This window comes from Rhinatrema bivittatum, chromosome 2, assembly GCF_901001135.1.
Source record: "Rhinatrema bivittatum chromosome 2, aRhiBiv1.1, whole genome shotgun sequence".
In the NCBI taxonomy this organism is placed as follows: Eukaryota; Metazoa; Chordata; class Amphibia; order Gymnophiona; family Rhinatrematidae; genus Rhinatrema; species Rhinatrema bivittatum.
In genome coordinates, this window is record NC_042616.1 from 370,152,925 (window position 1) to 370,170,245 (window position 17,321).

The 17,321-nt window shown below is 48.1% G+C and overlaps 1 protein-coding gene across 5 annotated transcripts in view; it reads left to right on the forward strand.

Moving 5' to 3' along the window:
- The window catches only part of GALNT4 (polypeptide N-acetylgalactosaminyltransferase 4), a 400,871-nt gene that overhangs the window by 228,964 nt on the left and 154,586 nt on the right, over positions 1 to 17,321 (forward strand). For all 5 annotated transcript variants that reach the window (XM_029589960.1, XM_029589962.1, XM_029589959.1 and 2 more), the window contains one exon: positions 17,132 to 17,308. In XM_029589960.1, the coding sequence (XP_029445820.1) occupies positions 17,132 to 17,308 (177 nt within the window). The remainder of the gene's footprint in view (positions 1 to 17,131; positions 17,309 to 17,321) is intronic.

The following is a 17,321-nucleotide window of genomic DNA, read 5'->3' on the forward strand; positions in this document are numbered from 1 at the left end:
GAAGTGGCCAGTGCCCCTGTGGAACCTCAACCTTGTTTTGGATTTCCTCGCGGATCCACCTTCAGACCCCTTCGGGGCCTGTCTCTCCGTTCGCTAACTTTGAAGATGGTGTTCCTGCTGGCAGTGTGTTCAGCACGCCGCATCTCAGAGCTACAAGCGCTGTCCTGCCGTGATCCCTTTCTCAGAATCACTACTGAGGCTATCCATCTTCGCACGGTTCCCTCCTTTCTACCTAAAGTAGTCTCACAATTTCACCTCGACCAAACCATATCCTTGCCAACCACGGCGGGTTTGAAGAAATCAGAAGAAGGGCGTTTGCTATGCCATCTCGACATCGGCAGATTGCTGCCCAGATACCTGGAAATGACAGAAGCAGTACGAAAGACTGACCATCTGTTCGTCCTTCACAGCGGGAAGAAACAAGGAGAAGCGGCCTCACGGCCCACCATCACCCGCTGGATCAAAGAAGTTATCAGAGCGGCCTATGTAGAGGCCGGGAAGTCACCACCTCTGCAGGTCAAGGCTCATTCTACCAGAGCGCAGGCGGCCTCTTGGGCAGAATCTAGGATGCTGTCGACTGCGGAGATATGTAAGGCGGCGACGTGGTCCTCCCTCCATACCTTTTCCAGATTTTACCGTCTGGATGTCCAGGCCAGGGAGGACACAGCATTTGCGAGTGCAGTCCTACGCGGTCCTCAGGCAGCCTCCCACCCAGTTCGGGAGTAGCTTTTGTACATCCCACTTGTTCTGAGTCCATCTGGCTACACGCTAGGAAATGTTGAGATTACTTACCTGATAATCTCCTTTTCCTTAGTGTAGACAGATGGACTCAGCATCCCGCCCGGCTGCCGGTATACAGGGGTTTCACCGATTCAAGGTAAGCCTTATCACTTCTTCCATGAGTGCGTCCACTCTACCAGGTGTCGACGTCTTCCGGTTGGGAACGCTGGCGGTCTCCAGCTACTATCAATCGGTCAGGGGAATCCTGTTTCACTAATTCATTGATCGGTCAGTACACATATATCCATAACAGCTTTTGTAAGGAAGATTACTGAGTTGCTTCACTTCCTGTGGGGGTATATGTATCCGTGCTGACGTCAGATCCGTCTCCAACTGCTAGCACGAGCACACTATACCCACTTGTTCTGAGTCCATCTGTCTACACTAAGGAAAAGGAGATTATCAGGTAAGTAACCTCAACATTTGGTATCGATCCGTCTGTGTTCTACATGTGTGATCGAAGGTACGTATTCTGCTGGCATGTAGTTTCTGTGTAGGGATATAGCAGCCTGGCTTATTTTGTTTTCCTAATAGGAGGTGTATTGGTGTTTTAAAACCTGGTGCCATATTTGTAATGTTGTCTTTTCGAAGGTAGGGTTGTTACTGCTTGAGTGGTGGCATTTAGTGCTGTTTTGGTATGGGATGTTTATTTATTTAAAATATTTCTAGGCTGCTTATAGCAAACATATTGTACTAAGCAGATTACAATATAAACATAAAATATATCATAATAGGCTTACTATATTATCATTGTTATTTAGTTTACTCATAGCTTTCTGAGGGCCAAGCCCACATCAAATGTATTTTACAATAGGACTAATAACAAATGTCTTTTTTGCAGTGTTTTTTGGTTGTCAGCGCGCGCAAGGCTGCGCAAAATCGGCAGCCTGCACACGCCGAGCCGCGCAGCCTGCCTCCGTTCCCTCCAAGGCCGCTCCGATTTCAGAGCGGCCTCGGAGGGAACTTTCCTTCGCCCTCCCCGCACCTTCCCCTCCCTTCCCCTACCTAACCCACCCCCCCGGCCCTATCTAACCCCCCCCTTACCTTTGTCGGCAAAGTTACGCCTGTCGACCGGCAGCCCCGCTCCGTCCTCCAGTCCCGGGGGCTGGTCCGGAGGCCTCGACCACGCCCCCGGGCCGGCGCCACGCCCCGGGCCGGCGCCACGCCCCCGGGCCCGCCCCCGAAACGCCACGGCCCGCCCCCGAAACGCCGCGTCAGTAGGCCTCGCCCCCGACACGCCCCCAACACGCCCCCAACACGCCCCCTTACAAAAGCCCCGGGACTTACGCGCATCCGGGGGCTTTACGCGCGCTGGCGGCCTATGCAAAATAGGCGTGCCGGCGCGCGCGGGCTTTTGAAAATCCGCCCCTTTGGTTTTATCTGCATGTTCCTCTTTCTAATTTGTGGTCTCTTATTTCTATATTAGGTAAAGATTGGTCTCTTTTTGCCTGTGTCTGTAACTGAAATGCAGTATTTCTGCTAGCGTATAGTTTCTCTGGAGTAGTAGTCCAGCTTGTTCTGTTATTCCCGTAGGTGATGTATTAATGTTCTAGTGCCTGGTGTAGTATTTGCATTGCTGATTTTTCAGAAGGTTGCTGTTATTTGAATCCTGAGAGTCAGTGCTGTGACTGTATGGCAAGGTTCTAGATATCTCTTTCTTTGCAAGAGTTTTTGTTACTTCACAAAATAGCAGTGGAGGGATATTTTTTGCTGAGGTGTAGCTGGGTTCAAAAAAGGTTTGGATAAGTTCTTGGAGGAGAAGTCCATTAATGGCTATTAATCAATTTTACTTAGGGAATAGCCACTGCTATTAATTGCATCAGTAGCATGGGATCTTCTTAGTGTTTGGGTAATTGCCAGGTTCTTGTGGCCTGGTTTTGGCCTCTGTTGGAAACAGGATGCTGGGCTTGATGGACCCTTGGTCTGACCAAGCATGGCAATTTCTTATGTTCTTAATGTTCTTATGTAATGTGAATTGCCCTAGCTCTGCGCTGCACCTGTTCTAATGATTAATTAGATTTTATTGTGTTTATGAAGATTTCTGGTTTTCTGCAAAGATGGTTCATGAAAGAATACATTAATTTTTGTTTTATTACATGATTGGATCTGATTGTTTTCTATACTTGCGCATTTATAAACTGCAATAAATGTAAAATAAATTCTGATTAATAAGGAATTTTTAATGCTGGTAAGTGCTTGAAATAATTGAGGTAAAATGTTTTAAAGTTTCATGCATGATGCATAATGGCTGTTGCAAATTACTTAGAAAGCCATTCTAGGGTGCAGTATATGACATTATTTATCAATAAGAAAACAACTAGTAGGTCTCAGACCTGCATGCCTACAGCCCACCCATGTTAACCTTGTGCCCACTCAAAAAATCAATTCTGGCTATGCCACTGGTGTGTATGTGTGTAAATGTGTAATTAAGAGCCTATATAAGTGAGAGAGAAAAAGCATGTGCATATGTGAGCAATTGAGAGCCAGTGTGAGAGCGAGAGAGGAAAAAGATGCAAGCAAACCATCCCTCCTCCTGCTAATTCAAAACAATCCCAGGGCACCTGGTTATCAAATGTTCCCAGGTATGCAGAGCAAAACATTTTTTGTATCCTTATTATTTTTCATTATTGGGCCTTTGTGTCTGCTATTTTGAAATATTTTATTGGTATCTAGAAATTTTTTTAATTATTGGATATTCCATTCATCAGCTGTTTTGAAATAATCTATTCTTTTTGTTAGTATGGTTTTGCTGCTATTGATTTTATATTTCTTGATTTGTTATATAAGGACTGCTGATGTTTCTTTTTTTTTCCTTTGTTACACTGCATACAGAGACTCTGGCTTGTTGCGGTTTCCAATTCAGTTTTTGTCTGCATGCTTCTAGTTATGCGTTTTGGTCTCTTTATTCTTTGTTAGGTGAGGGCAGCACATGTGATTCAAGTGAGGTTTTCTGCTCGTGTGTTGTTTCTGTGTAGGGCTTTCCCTGTACGTACCAGGATCAGTCCAGACTGCTGGGTTATGCCTCCCTTCCAGCAGATGGAGTCAGAGAAAAGCTGAAAAGCACCCCCTAGATATACTGGTGTGCCACCTGCGATCCCTCAGTATTTTCTCTGACTCCAGCAGATCGAGAGGCATAACCTGCGGTCCTGTTCTGGTTAGGTTTGTGGTCTGGGAGTCCCCAGTTTCAACCGATTTCATACTGGCGAGATCAACTGGTTTCTCCTTAGATTCTTAAAAAAAAAAAAAAAAAAAAAAGTCTTTGTATGTTTATTGTGTTTGGTGTAGTGTTCGTAGCGTGCAGGCAGGTCAGTTGGCAGGCAGAGAGGGCATTGCCCCCTGACTCACCCGGAGCTAGTGTGTCCCAGTAGCTTGGGGGAGAGCTTACCGGTGGGCCGGTCACCCTCCCCCCATGATTCCAGGTTCTCGTTCTCTGAAGGGGGCTTCCATTTGGTTTTCTTTAAAAAAAAAAAAAAAAAAAAAAAAGAGATTTAGGCACTTAAGCCCTGTTGGGGACAGGCAGTGTCCTCAAAGTTATAGCCCCGGCCTGCCGCGCTTTAAACCACTGAGGACTCCGGAGGGGGTGGCTGGTTCACCCGGCGCGCGATTGCTGACAGGGTACTCTTTCGCGCGTTCTTCTGCTGCCTGCTTGTTTTGTTTTTGGTGCGCTTTTTTGGCTGCCGGCCGGTCCCCAGATGCCGCGATCTTCGGCCTGCACTGCCTGTGGCGGGGCGGAGGCGCAACTCTCTCGAGAGGGTCTCTGCTCCCGATGTCTTCCCGGGGGCGAGGAACCCTCTCGGGGGCCGAGCGCTGCCCGCAGCGGATCCTCTCTCCCCGGCTCAGCGTGGCAGAAGAGAGTTCAGGTTCTCCGAGCTTCGGCCCTGCCTCCCATCGTCAGGGGGACGGCGGCCATCTTGGCCACGCGGCAGGCAGGGGAATCGGCGTCTGAGGAGGAAGTCTCCCTTCCTCCTTCACCGCCTGCCTTAACCCCACAGAGCACGCCCGATTCGGAGGCGCATCGGCCCCCCTCCCGGCCCGTGGCAGACAGCCTAAAAAGGTCAGTGGTTCCTTTTTCTCCACGGTTTGTGCTCTTAATGCACAAAGCATTTTTAGAGGCTGAAGCTGGTGTGGAGGTGGGGATGGCTGGGGCTCGTGGCCCTCATTCGCAGGGGGGTGCCGGTGGTCCGGAGGCGCCGGACCTCGCTCCGACTCCCCAGGGGCGCTCGGGTTGGATGTCACTGACGGGCAGGGGGCTGTGGAAGGAGATGACCCCCAGATGCTCAGATTGTTTGGTAAGGATGAGTTAAACCTTTTAATCCTTCATGTTTTAAAGGAGTTGGAAATCGCGGCCCCACATCAGGAAGCTGACACGTCCACGGGGGATGTGGCTATGGCGGGCCTGCGGGCCCCCCCGCAAACTTTTCCATTCCATCATAAAGTTTGTCAGATTGTGTCTAAGGAATGGGACCTCCCAGAAGCTTCTTTGCGGGTAAGCAGGGCTATGGATAAGCTGTATCCCCTGCCGGCGGAAACCTTGGATCTTCTCAAGAACCCTTCAGTAGATTTGGCGGTCACGGCCGTGGTGAAGCACACTACCATCCCCGTCTTGGGGGGGATTGCATTGAAGGATCTCCAAGATCGGAAGTTGGAGGTCTTATTGAAACGCATCTTTGAGGTTGTGGCATTAGGGGTCTGGGCGGCGGCTTGTAGCAGCCTCGTGCAGAGGGCCAATTTGTGCTGGGTCCAGCAATTGCTTACAACGCAGGATCTTCCTCCTGGCGAGGTGGAGCAGGCCAACTGCGTGGAGACTGCGGTCGGACCTCGGCTCGAATTATGTCGTCTGCGGTTTCCGCCAGGCGGCTGCTGTGGCTCCGTCGTTGGTTGGCGGATGCCTCCTCTAAGGCACGTTTGGGTTCTTTCCCCTTCAAGGGTAAGTTGTTGTTTGGGGACAAGCTGGATCAGCTCATTAAAGACCTAGGAGATAAAGTGTATAAGTTGCCCAAGGATAAGCCCCGTCAGACTCGGCCCTTCGGGAATTCCAGAGCTCGTTTTCGGGGTCAGCGACGGTTCCGCACGGGGAGGAGCGGTTCCTTTTCCCAAAGACAGCCAGCGGCACGGTCCCAATCCTGGACTTCTTTCTTTCACGGCAGGCGGCCGCAGCGTTCGGGACCCTTGCAAGGATTTGTCCCCAACAAGACTTCGCAATGAAGGCGCGCAGACCCATTCCTCTCTTCCTTGCATCGGAGGTCGGTTGTCCCGGTTTTGGGAGATATGGGTCAAGATAACTTCAGATCAATCGGTTCTCAATGTCATTCGCCAAGGTAACGAGTTGGATTTTGCTCGTCCCCTCCGGGATCTTTTTATGATATCGCCTTGCGGTCCTCTGGAAAAGCAGCAGGTTATCGCCCAAACATTGAACCGATTGCGGTCTCTGGGGGCGGTATTGCCGGTTCCACCGGCCGAGCGCAAGACTGGCCGGTACTCCATATACTTCGTGGTTCCGAAGAAGGAGGGCACGTTCAGGCCGATCTTGGATTTAAAGGGCGTAAACAAGGTATTGCGCGTTCTTCGCTTTCGCATGGAGACGCTACGGTCTGTTATTGCGGCCATCCGCAAGGGAGAATTTTTGGCTTCTTTGGACCTGACCGAGGTGTATCTTCACATAGGAATCCGGGAGCATCATCAGAGGTACCTGAGATTCATGGTGTTAGGGAACCATTACCAGTTTTGTGCCCTCCCGTTCGGCTTAGCGACTGCTCCGAGAGTGTTCACCAAGGTTCTCGTGGTCGTAGCAGCTTTCCTGCGCTGTCAAGGAATACTGGTCCATCCTTATCTCGACGATTGGCTCATCTGGGCGAAGTCGGAAGCATTGTGCAAGCGGGAGGTTCAGCTGGTGGTACAGCAACTGCAGGCGTTAGGTTGGGTAGTCAACTTCGCGAAGAGCCGGCTGGAACCGACCCAACAGTTGGAGTTCTTGGGTGCCCGATTCGATACCTTGCTGGGCAAGGTGTTTCTGCCACGTCAACGTATGATCAATCTGATGACGCAGGTGCGGAACCTGATGGATCTCCCAGTACCTACGGCCTGGGACTATTTACAGGTCATTGGTCATATGGTATCTACTCTGGAAATGGTGCCGTGGGCTTTTGCGCATATGCGGCCTTTACAGAGAGCGCTTCTGTCTCGTTGGGATCCCAGGTCCGAGGATTATGGCATGAGTTGCCATTGCTGGAGCCGGCCCATTCCAGTCTCGCTTGGTGGCTAATTCCGGACCACCTTCTGCAAGGGGTGGACTTAGAGCCTCCGTCTTGGATAGTAGTGACGACGGATGCCAGCCTCTCCAGCTGGGGGGCGGTTTGTCAGTCCCGAGCGGTGCAGGGGACGTGGTCTGTTCACCAAGCCACCTGGTCCATCAATCGGCTGGAGACCAGAGCAGTACGGCTGGCCTTGCGTCTCCTCCTCCCGATGTTGTGCGGGCGAGCGGTGCGAGTTCTGTCAGACAATGCGACCACGGTGGCGTATATCAATCGGCAAGGAGGCACAAGAAGTTGTCCGGTGGCGGACGAGGCTTCGGTGTTGATGGCCTGGGTGGAACGTCATTTGTCCCGCATCGCGGCCACCCATATTGCAGGCGTGGACAACGTACAGGTGGATTACCTCAGTCGCCAACTCCTGGATCCAGGGGAGTGGGAGCTGTCGGCCGAGGCGATGTATCTCATCACCCAGCGTTGGGGAGTCCTGCACCTGCACTTGATGGCGACTCGGCTAAATGCAAAGGCGGCGCGGTTCTTCAGCCGAAGGCGGGAGCATGGGTCGGAAGGCGTGGATGCTCTGGTGCTGCCGTGGCCTCTTCACATCCTCCTATATGTGTTTCCTCCGTGGCCCCTGGTGGGAAAGGTGTTGAGGCGCATAGAATCCCATTGGGGGCTAGTGATTCTCGTGGCTCCGGACTGGCCGCGGTGTCCGTGGTTCGTGCATCTTGTCAATCTGGCGGTGGACGGGCCACTACGATTAGGTCATCTTCCGAATCTCCTTCAACAGGGTCCGGTATTTTTCGATCTGGCGGATTGCTTTTGTCTGGCGGCTTGGCTTATGAGCGGAGGCAGTTGAGAAAAAAAGGTTATCCGGACACGGTCATTGCCACTCTCCTTCGGGCGCGTAGATCTTCGACCACGCTTACTTATGCGCGAGTATGGAAGGTGTTTGACTCATGGTGTGGTGTCTTGAAGATCTCGCCACGGCGGTCTTCGGTGGGGCATATCCTTACGTTCCTGCAGGAGGGTTTGAAGAAAGGTTTGGCCTATAGTTCCCTTAGGGTTCAGGTAGCGGCTCTGGGGTGCTTGAGAGGTAAGGTTGAAGGGTTCTCTCTTGCAAGTCACCCGGATGTTGCTCGTTTTTTGCGTGGTGTTAGGAACTTGCGCCCTCCGGTGCGGGTGCCCTGTCCTTCCTGGAACTTGAACCTGGTACTCCGTGGTCTCTGCGCGGTGCTGTTTGAGCCCATTAAGATGTCCTCGTTGAAGGATTTAACTCTCAAAATGGTGTTCCTAGTGGCCATTTCGTTAGCACATTGTGTCTCGGAACTGCAGGCTCTTTCTTGTAGGGAACCGTTCCTGCAGATTTCGGAGTCGGGAGTCTCCTTACGCACAGTTCCTTCCTTCTTACCAAAGGTGGTTTCGGCCTTTCATGTTAATCAGACGGTGGAATTGCCTTCCTTTTCGGAGGAGGAGCTCAGGTCTATTCAAGGTCGGGTCTTGAAGCATTTGGATGTCCGTTGGGTGCTCCTCAGGTATTTGGAGGTGACTAATGAGTTTCAGAGATCGGATCACCTGTTCGTGTTATGGAATGTCCCAAGAAGGGTCTTCAGGCATCCAAGGCGACGATTGCTCAATGGTTGAAGGCTGCCATCGCATCCACATACATTGGATGTGGTAAGGCTGTTCCTGATGGCCTGAAGGCTCACTCTCTCCGTTGTCAGGCAACTTCTGGGCTGAAAGCTAGTTTGTGTCTTCACAGGAGATTTGCAGGGCGGCCACTTGGAAATCTTTGCATACATTTGCGAGGCACTATCGGTTGGATGTCCATGGTCCGTCGTCTGAGTCTTTTGGGAGCAGTGTCATTCGAGCAGGCCTCTCGGGGTCCCACCCCATTTAAGGCGGCTCAGGTACATCCCAGCAGTCTGGACTGATCCTGGTACGTACAGGGAAAGGAAAATTAGTTTCTTACCTGATAATTTTCATTCCTGAAGTACCAAGGATCAGTCCAGACGCCCACCCAAGTCAGTTTGCTGAGAGTCCGCTCGTCGTTATTCTGCTCTTACAGGTTTTTTGCCTACAAGCGTTTACACAATGTAACCGGTAAGTTGTTTGACTTGCATTCTAATCTAATGTGTTTTTTGGCCGTTCAAGAGAGTTACTGTGTTTAGACAGTTACTGTGTTTTCTGTCGTTCAAGGGAGTTACCGCTTGATCTGGTCAGTGGTTTTTACAAAAAAAAGAAAACAGCATAAGGTGTTGGCGGAAGTGGTTATTTAGTCCTTCTGCTTTGATATCGAATATATTGAGGGATCGCAGGTGGCACACCAGTATATCTAGGGGGTGCTTTTCAGCTTTTCTCTGACTCCATCTGCTGGAGGGGAGGCATAACCCAGCAGTCTGGACTGATCCTTGGTACTACAGGAACGAAAATTATCAGGTAAGAAACTAATTTTCCTGTATAGTAGCCTGGCTTGTTCCGTTTTCCTAATAGGTGGTCTTAAGGCCTGGTGTAATATTTTTAGTGTTGCCTTTTCTTAGGTAAGGTGTTTACTGTTTGAGTACTGGAAATTGGTGCTGATTTGGCGTGGGATGTTTACTATTTATGCTATTTCTGTTCAGACAGAATACGTATCTTTCCCTTGTGACAGTCTTAACAATAAAAATAATACTAGGCCTTTATTTTTTATTTCCGCCATGAATTGTAATGAGCAGTGTGAGCGTGGTCTGTGAATTGTAATGAGCATGTGAGCATGGTCTGTCAGGTGTGTCATGATGGGAAAAAGGTTGAGAACAACTGCTCTGAACCATTCTGCCCATTATGGGCCACGGGGGGGAAGGCATACAGCAGCTTGTCCCCTGTAATTCCTGCACGAGAGCATTAATGCCGAATGACTTAAGACCTCTCCTGCGACTGAAGAATCGAGGAGCCTTTGCATTGTGAGAAGTCACTAGCAGGTCTACAAACAGAAGACCCCAACATTCCACTATCAGCTGAAATACCTCATTTGATAATACCCATTCTCCTGGGTCCAGACTCTGTCTACCGAGAAAGTCTGCTCTTACATTGTCTTTTCCTGCAATGTGCGAGGCTGAGATCTCCTGAAGATGCACTTCCGCTAATTCCATAAGTGGGTCTATCGCCTGTGACATTTGGCGCTTGGTTCCTCCCTGTTGATTGATGTAAGCCACTGTCATTGCATTGTCCAACATTATCCAGACTGCTTGACCCTGAAATCAGCTGCTGAACTATAAGCATTCCATGCTTCCGGCTTCCGTCCGGGCTTTCGGCCAATTGATGTTCCAAAAAGACTCATTTGCACTCCAGCGCCTTTGTGCTGTCATTTCCTGACAGTGAGTTCCCCAACCTTGGAGGCTCGCCTCTGTTGTAAGTACTAATTAGTCCGATGATTTTAGGGAAACTCCCTTTCTTAGATGATTCGCTTGTAAACGCCACTGTAGTTGAGAGCAGACCTCCATCGGCAGGTGGAGCCTAATCGAATAGTCCTGAAACTGTGGGTTCTAACGAGACAGCAGGGAGCGCTACAGAGGATGCATATGCGCCCTTGCCCAAGGCAGCACTTCCAGAGTTGCCACCATCAAACCTGCAGATAGGACTGCACCGTCAGGCGTATAGTGTTCATCACCAGATGCACCTGCGCCATCAATTTCTGAATACGAGCTTCTGGCAAGAAAACCCTGTCCTACTTCATATTGAACCAAACACTGAGATACTCTAGCGACTGAGATGGCTGAAAAAACTGCTCTTGGCCAGGTTCAACACCCAACCGAGCTCCTGCAACAGGGAGATCACTTTGCAGATAGCAGGCAGCTCTCTTCCAGAGACTTGGCCAAAATCAGCCAGTCGTCCAAGTACAGGTGTACCAAGATCCCATCCTTTCCCAACTCTGCAGCCATCATCACCTTAACCTTGGAAAATGTTCTGGAGGTGGTGGCCAGATGAAAAGGCAGCACCCAAAACTGATAATGGCATCCCAAAACTGCAAATCGCAGAAAACATTGATGCTCTAGTTGGATGGGAATATGCAGGTGCGCCTCAGACAGATCCAAGGAAATCAGAAATTCTCCCGACTGCACGGCCATTAACATTGAGCGCAATGTTTTCACGTGAAAATGAGTCACCGGGAAATGATGTTTGATCCCTTTGAGGTCCAGGATAGGAAGAAAGGAACCCTCCTTGGGCACAACAAAATGTAATATCGACCCATATTTTCTTGAGACATGGGACTGGAACTACAGAACTCAGACTGAGGAGCCTTGACAATGTACACTCCACTGCCTGCTTCATCTGCGGAACGTAGCAGGGAGACACCATGAATACGTCCTGAGGAACACTGTGAAACTCCAGCGTATATCCCTCTTGTATCACCTCCAGGTCCAATGTAATTTCAACCCACCTCTGATAAAAGAGAGCGAGGTGTGTTCTGGGTTCAGACCGTGTACACTGGCATTCTGTCCAGGGGCTCTGATCTGGGGGGCTAATCTCCTTGAAGTCTAAACTGGGAGCTACTTAAGGGGCTTTCTCAATATAAACACATACAATTACTGGGATTATATCTGGGGGCTTGAAACACACAAACTTTGATTCAGTACATCATGGATCCAGGTACGTAGGAAAGTAAGTTTATTTGAACAATAGGAGGATAGACAAATAAAATCAAATCATATAGAAGAAGTAATGGTATAAAAAGCTTACCTGTTTCCAAAAGATCAGCCTGTGCTATCATGTCCAGGAGCCAGCTCTCCTCTCTCTTTCTTATTTCTCCGTATACACTAAAATGCTTATGAAAGCAGTGCTGTTCCCTCCCTCTGATTTCTTATCAAATCTCAAGTGCAGCTGTGTGGCCTTCATTCTCTCTTAGGCTTTAGCATAAGTTAATTGCTTGCGTTCTCATCATAGACTTCGTGAAATAACTAAATAAACCGACTTTTGACTGTTCATAAACATTTCACAGTGCAAGTCAGTAAATAGGAGTACACTCAGAGGTTGGACTGTGGCCTTCAAACTAGTTTGGGTCTGGGTGAAAACTCTGAATCCATACAGCTTAACCTCCGTATACATTCTCAGCAAAAGTAACAAAAAATGACTCTAACAAGGCACCCCCACTCCATCTCTTGTTCCCGGGGATGGGTTGGCAAACCTTCGTTAGAAGGTTCCGCTATCTGAACCCGCGCCCCATCCAGGCTGTCTGGGATGAAAGGCCTGAGACTTACTAAAAGGTAGACTCCTCTGAAATTTCGCTCTTCTATAGGATTGAAAACTCTTGGATCCCCTTAACATGATTTTTCATGCCAAAGGAGCGCGGTGTCTGCTTCTTATCCTCCGGCAACTGAGGAACCAGGGATTCCCCCCACATATTGGCCAGTTTCTCCAACTCGCTGTCAAACAAGAACAATTCTTTAAAGGGCAATTTCTTAAGGTTAGCCTCGGAGGTCTCATTGTCCAACCAATTTCTCAGCCATAACTGATCCCTGGCCGCTATTACTGAAGCCACCCCTCTGGCTGCGGTACAGACCAAATCACAGCCTGCATCTACCAAAATGGCAGCTGCTGGATCCATAACTGCCCTGGAATTCACTCCAGATTTATCGACCTCGTGAGAAAGAAGTAAACAAGAGCGAACCATTAGGGAACGACAAGAATCTATCTGTAAAGTCATTGCCATTGCTTCAAATGCTTGCTTAAGGATGGCCTCAATTCTTCTATCGTGCACATCCTTCAAGGCCACTCCTCTCTCCACGGGGATAGTTGTTCACTTGGAGACGGCACAGACAAGGGCGTCCATTTTCGGAAAACGCAAACGCTCTCTCGCCACTGGATCCAGGGGGTACAGGCCTTCCAAAACTCGACATCCTTTGAAGTTAGCCTCCAGGGTGCCCCATTTAAGATCAATCAACTCCTGAATGGCCTCCATAACAGGGAAAAAACAAGAGGCTTTATGCAAAGAAACCAAAATGGGATTTTGCTTTGACACAGACATGGAATCAGCCCCATGTACTCCCAGCATCTTCAATGTCTGGGAAATCAGAGCTGGTATCTCATCTCTGTGAAAAACCGCAACATAGTCCTAAACTGTTGCAGCCCCAGAGGAATTTCCCAATCCTCCAGAGAGTCAGGATAAGCCTCATCACCCATACCATTTGGTTCCGTTCAGGAACCAGGCTTAGTAAAATCAGATAAAGGTAATTCTTCCTGAGCCTCTAAGCAGCGCTGGCACAAGTTAGAGGGCACACCAGGCTGAGATGCCCGAATATGACAGGCAGCACAGAGGGAAAGGCGCTTAGATTTCTTAGCTATAGGCACCATTAGTCTGTCAGTATGTTTTACAGGTGATTGAAAAGTATGAGTCCAGCTTTTGAATTCACACTGTAAAATATATGTGTCCAAATTTTGGACGACCCAAACTTAGGCATCTGAAATCTAGTCATCCCAAACTTAAGCGCACAACCAAGGCAGTCCAAATTGTCCATACAGGTAAGCTGACGCCTAACAGAGACATTGCTACCACCTGGATGCCCAAGTAGGCATCTGACTAAGAGCCCAAAAACTGGATGCATAACCAGATGCACTTGCACGAACAGACGGTCCTGAAGAGGGCAGTCTAACGTGCAGGAAAAGGTGTGAGAAAATCCTAAAAGCGGGCCTAGCCCAAATGGGCTGCTCAACCTGCAAGGCTGCCCATGTCCCTTAGCCTCCCTTGGGGATGGGAATGAATGTCGTAACGACACACCGAGCACAGAGACCGGAGGAAGGAGGAATCCCTACAAAAAATCCTCTTTCTCTGTCTCTTTTTTTTTTTTTTTTTTAAACCTTACCTGAGCTCAACCTTTCCCTGTTTAGTACAGAGATGGTCTCCAGCTGTGGGGGGAGAGGGCATATACCATCACTGCCGTGCTCAGCTTCCTGCACCCACTGCCTTTCAGCTGTTTTAACAGCTAAGACCATGCCAGCTGAAAAACCAGCTACCGGACCAAGGCACTTATCTGAGGGACCAAGGAAATCACCTCAGGAGAGGGACCATTTGGTATCACTGCAGGAGAGTGGGGTGAATTAAATTTCCTTTTTTCTTTTTCCTTCTAAAACTTGAAGCATTCCTAGTAGGGAGATGCACGACCACCATCTGCTGGCGATGGAGAATACTGGCAGCTTAATGTCACTGCAGGAGTATATACACTGTGATGTCAGCTTTGCTCCATCTCCATCTGCTGGTAGAGGTGCAAAGCCCACTGGTTCTGGATTCATCTGCCTAGATGATAAGAAAGCTGCAGCTTCTCCGCTCATACTTCCAAATCGCAAAACACACAGTAGAAGGATGCATGGGCTAGCTATACACAAGACACATTATGCATGCTGACTTATTCAATGTTGGTACTGCCTTACACATTTAACACCTAGCCCTGCCCCTGAACTTCTTCCTCATGCCCACAGAGCTGTGCCATCAGGATCAGGACTTGAGTAGTCTGTCTCATTTACTACTGCCTTCACCTCTGGGAATGTCACTGCCAAGTGTATGGTGGGTGACCAGGAAAGGAACCTCAACCTGGTCTGCTGATTTACGCATTAGGGCAGGGCCTTGATTGAGGTGCTCTTCCACCACGGCTGCACAGCTACCAACAAGGCAGGCACCTATTCACAATTGTAGATAATAGGGATGTGCATTCGTTTTGGTTCAGAGGACCCAAAAAATGATTGTAATTTTTCCAAAATTTCGGAACTATGTTAGTGCATGCTAACCCAAAAATTGGGGTTACAATTTAGCTAACTCTGAGAGAGAGAACTATTTTTTTTTATTAAGAAGGCAAGTTTTAATTTCCCTGCAGAGCTTTGTGTCCATGGCACTGCAAGCTCATTTTGAAAAGGAAACTTTTCAAGAAGTTACCCTTTGAAAATTCAGTCAGCACGCACAATGCAGATATAGAAGTATCCACACATTCTACTTCTTCAAGGAAGTAGTGCAAAGTACACACATGAAGGTACATGCAAAGATCTGAAAATGAAATCTCTGCACATATTTTCACTCCCACATGGACATGAGGAGGGCAATATTCAAAACACATTTTTATATGGGTCAACATGTTTTTACCTGCTTAAAAACCTTTGATTATCTCCTCCTTAGAATAGCATCTGTGAAATGCATTATTAAATGTTATATGTCATCCATCGCTTTGCTATACATTGTCTGAGGAACAAACTTTAATAGTCCACTAAACGAAAAGTTGAAATTGGAGTCAGATCAGCTTCATCTGAAAGCTATATCGTAATCTGTGTGAAAAGAACTTATGGTGCCAGTTCTTTTCCCGATTTTCATATCACTAAAGCTACTATCACAAAGGTAAGCAATGTTCTCCATTCATGGTACTCACTGCAGAATTGCCAAAGATTGACTAACCATGGAGACAGATGTGGCCTCTTATGCCTGATAATATTCTCTCAAAAAATGTGGTTGAAGACCATTGCCAAGGATGTATGAAGAAGCTTACACAGCCACTGCCAGTGCTCTGTCACATCTGCAAATGGAAAGAAAATTTTGGTTTCCTATACTTTTCAGCAATATTATATTCCTTAGAAAAAATGTAAATAGAATGAAAGCCCAGAGTTGTTACTCATTTCCAACCAGGCAGGTGTGTAAAGTTACATGACAGAGTTAGAGGAGGTCTGACTCTGCCGCTCAAATCCTTCCTGAATTTTTCAGGGTTCAGATCCTTAGCAACACCCTGGCGGGCACAGATTTGTCTTTAAGTCTATAACTGACATACTGTATTTACTGACTGGACCTGCCACAGTGTTAAAGATAATATTGATGTTTTAAAAATGTATACTGAGCACTAAGAATTAGCCACATTTTGAAAGTGATGAGGCCAATATTCAGCAGGCCGTTTAGTGCATAAGTTATCCGGCTAATATTTTGCATATCACTAGTTATGTATAAAGTTATCCGGCCTTGTATTGGCCAGGTAACTTTATACTTAACCGGTTATATTTAAAGAATATAGCCAGTTAAGTAGTGGTTCAGTAGGAAAAAACCCACAAATCGCAGGACTACATGCCTAAACGTTTCCCTATTTCCCTCCCACCCAAACTCCAAAAGCCATGCGGGGCTGAACTTGCCGTTCCCTCGTGAAAGTGCTCCGTTTTCAGGATAAAAACAATATATCAAGGTCACGAGTCCTTGCAGTTTATTGCCCCTCACCCACCCCCTGCTCCCACTTCCCATTTTTTAAATAATTTCATCTGCTGTCCAGGTCTTCCCTCCACGTACACCCCAACCCTTTGCTTACTATCCCCCCCCCCGGTACCTTAAATTTTTTGTTTTCTTCACCCAGATCACGGTAGTGTCTTGCCTAACAATGGCAAACTGCACTGGACCCAGATCGCGGTAGGATACTACCGCGATCTGGGTGAAGAAAAACAAAAATTTAAGGTGCGGGGGGGGGAGGGGGGATAGTATGGAAAGGGTTGGGGTGTCTGGGGAGGGAGGCCTGGACACCAGATGAAAATATTTAAAAAATGGGAAGTGGGAGCAGGGGGTGGGTGAGGGCAATAAATTATAAGAACTCGCGACCCTGATATATTTTTTTTATCCTGAAAACGGAGCGCTTTCATGAGGGAATGGCAAGTTCAGCCCTGCATGGATTTTGGAGTTTGGTTGGGAGGGAAGCAGGAAAAGGTTTGGGCTTGCAGTGCAGGCCCATGATTTTTGGCTTTTGATTTTCTACTGAACCACTACTTAACAGACTATATTCTTTTAAATATTCCTGGTTAAGTATAAAGTTATCTGGCCACACAAGTTTGGATAACTTTAGACCTGCTCAGAAGCAAGTCTAAAGTTATGCGGCTAACTTATCCAGATATACCTGACAGTTAGCTGGATAACGGGACCCCTCCCCGGAATGCCCCCAAAACACCCCCTTTTATATCCTGTTCTAATTATAGCCAATTACAACATATCCAACTATAATTTAGTCAAATCAATGTGCTGTATAACCTATTTAGATGGATAATTTGTGAGTTATCCATCTAAATGGCTTTTGAATATCTACCCTGATAAGTTTTGTTTTCTGTTTGTTTCTCTCCTTTAATAGGTCTGGCAGTGTGGAGGCACCCTAGAGATTCACCCTTGTTCACATGTAGGCCATGTGTTTCCAAAGAAGGCCCCTTACTCTAGGCCCAATTTCCTTCAGAATACAGCACGGGCTGCTGAGGTGTGGATGGATGACTACAAGGAGCATTTTTACAACAGAAATCCCTCAGCTCGGAAGGTAGTGTATTCTG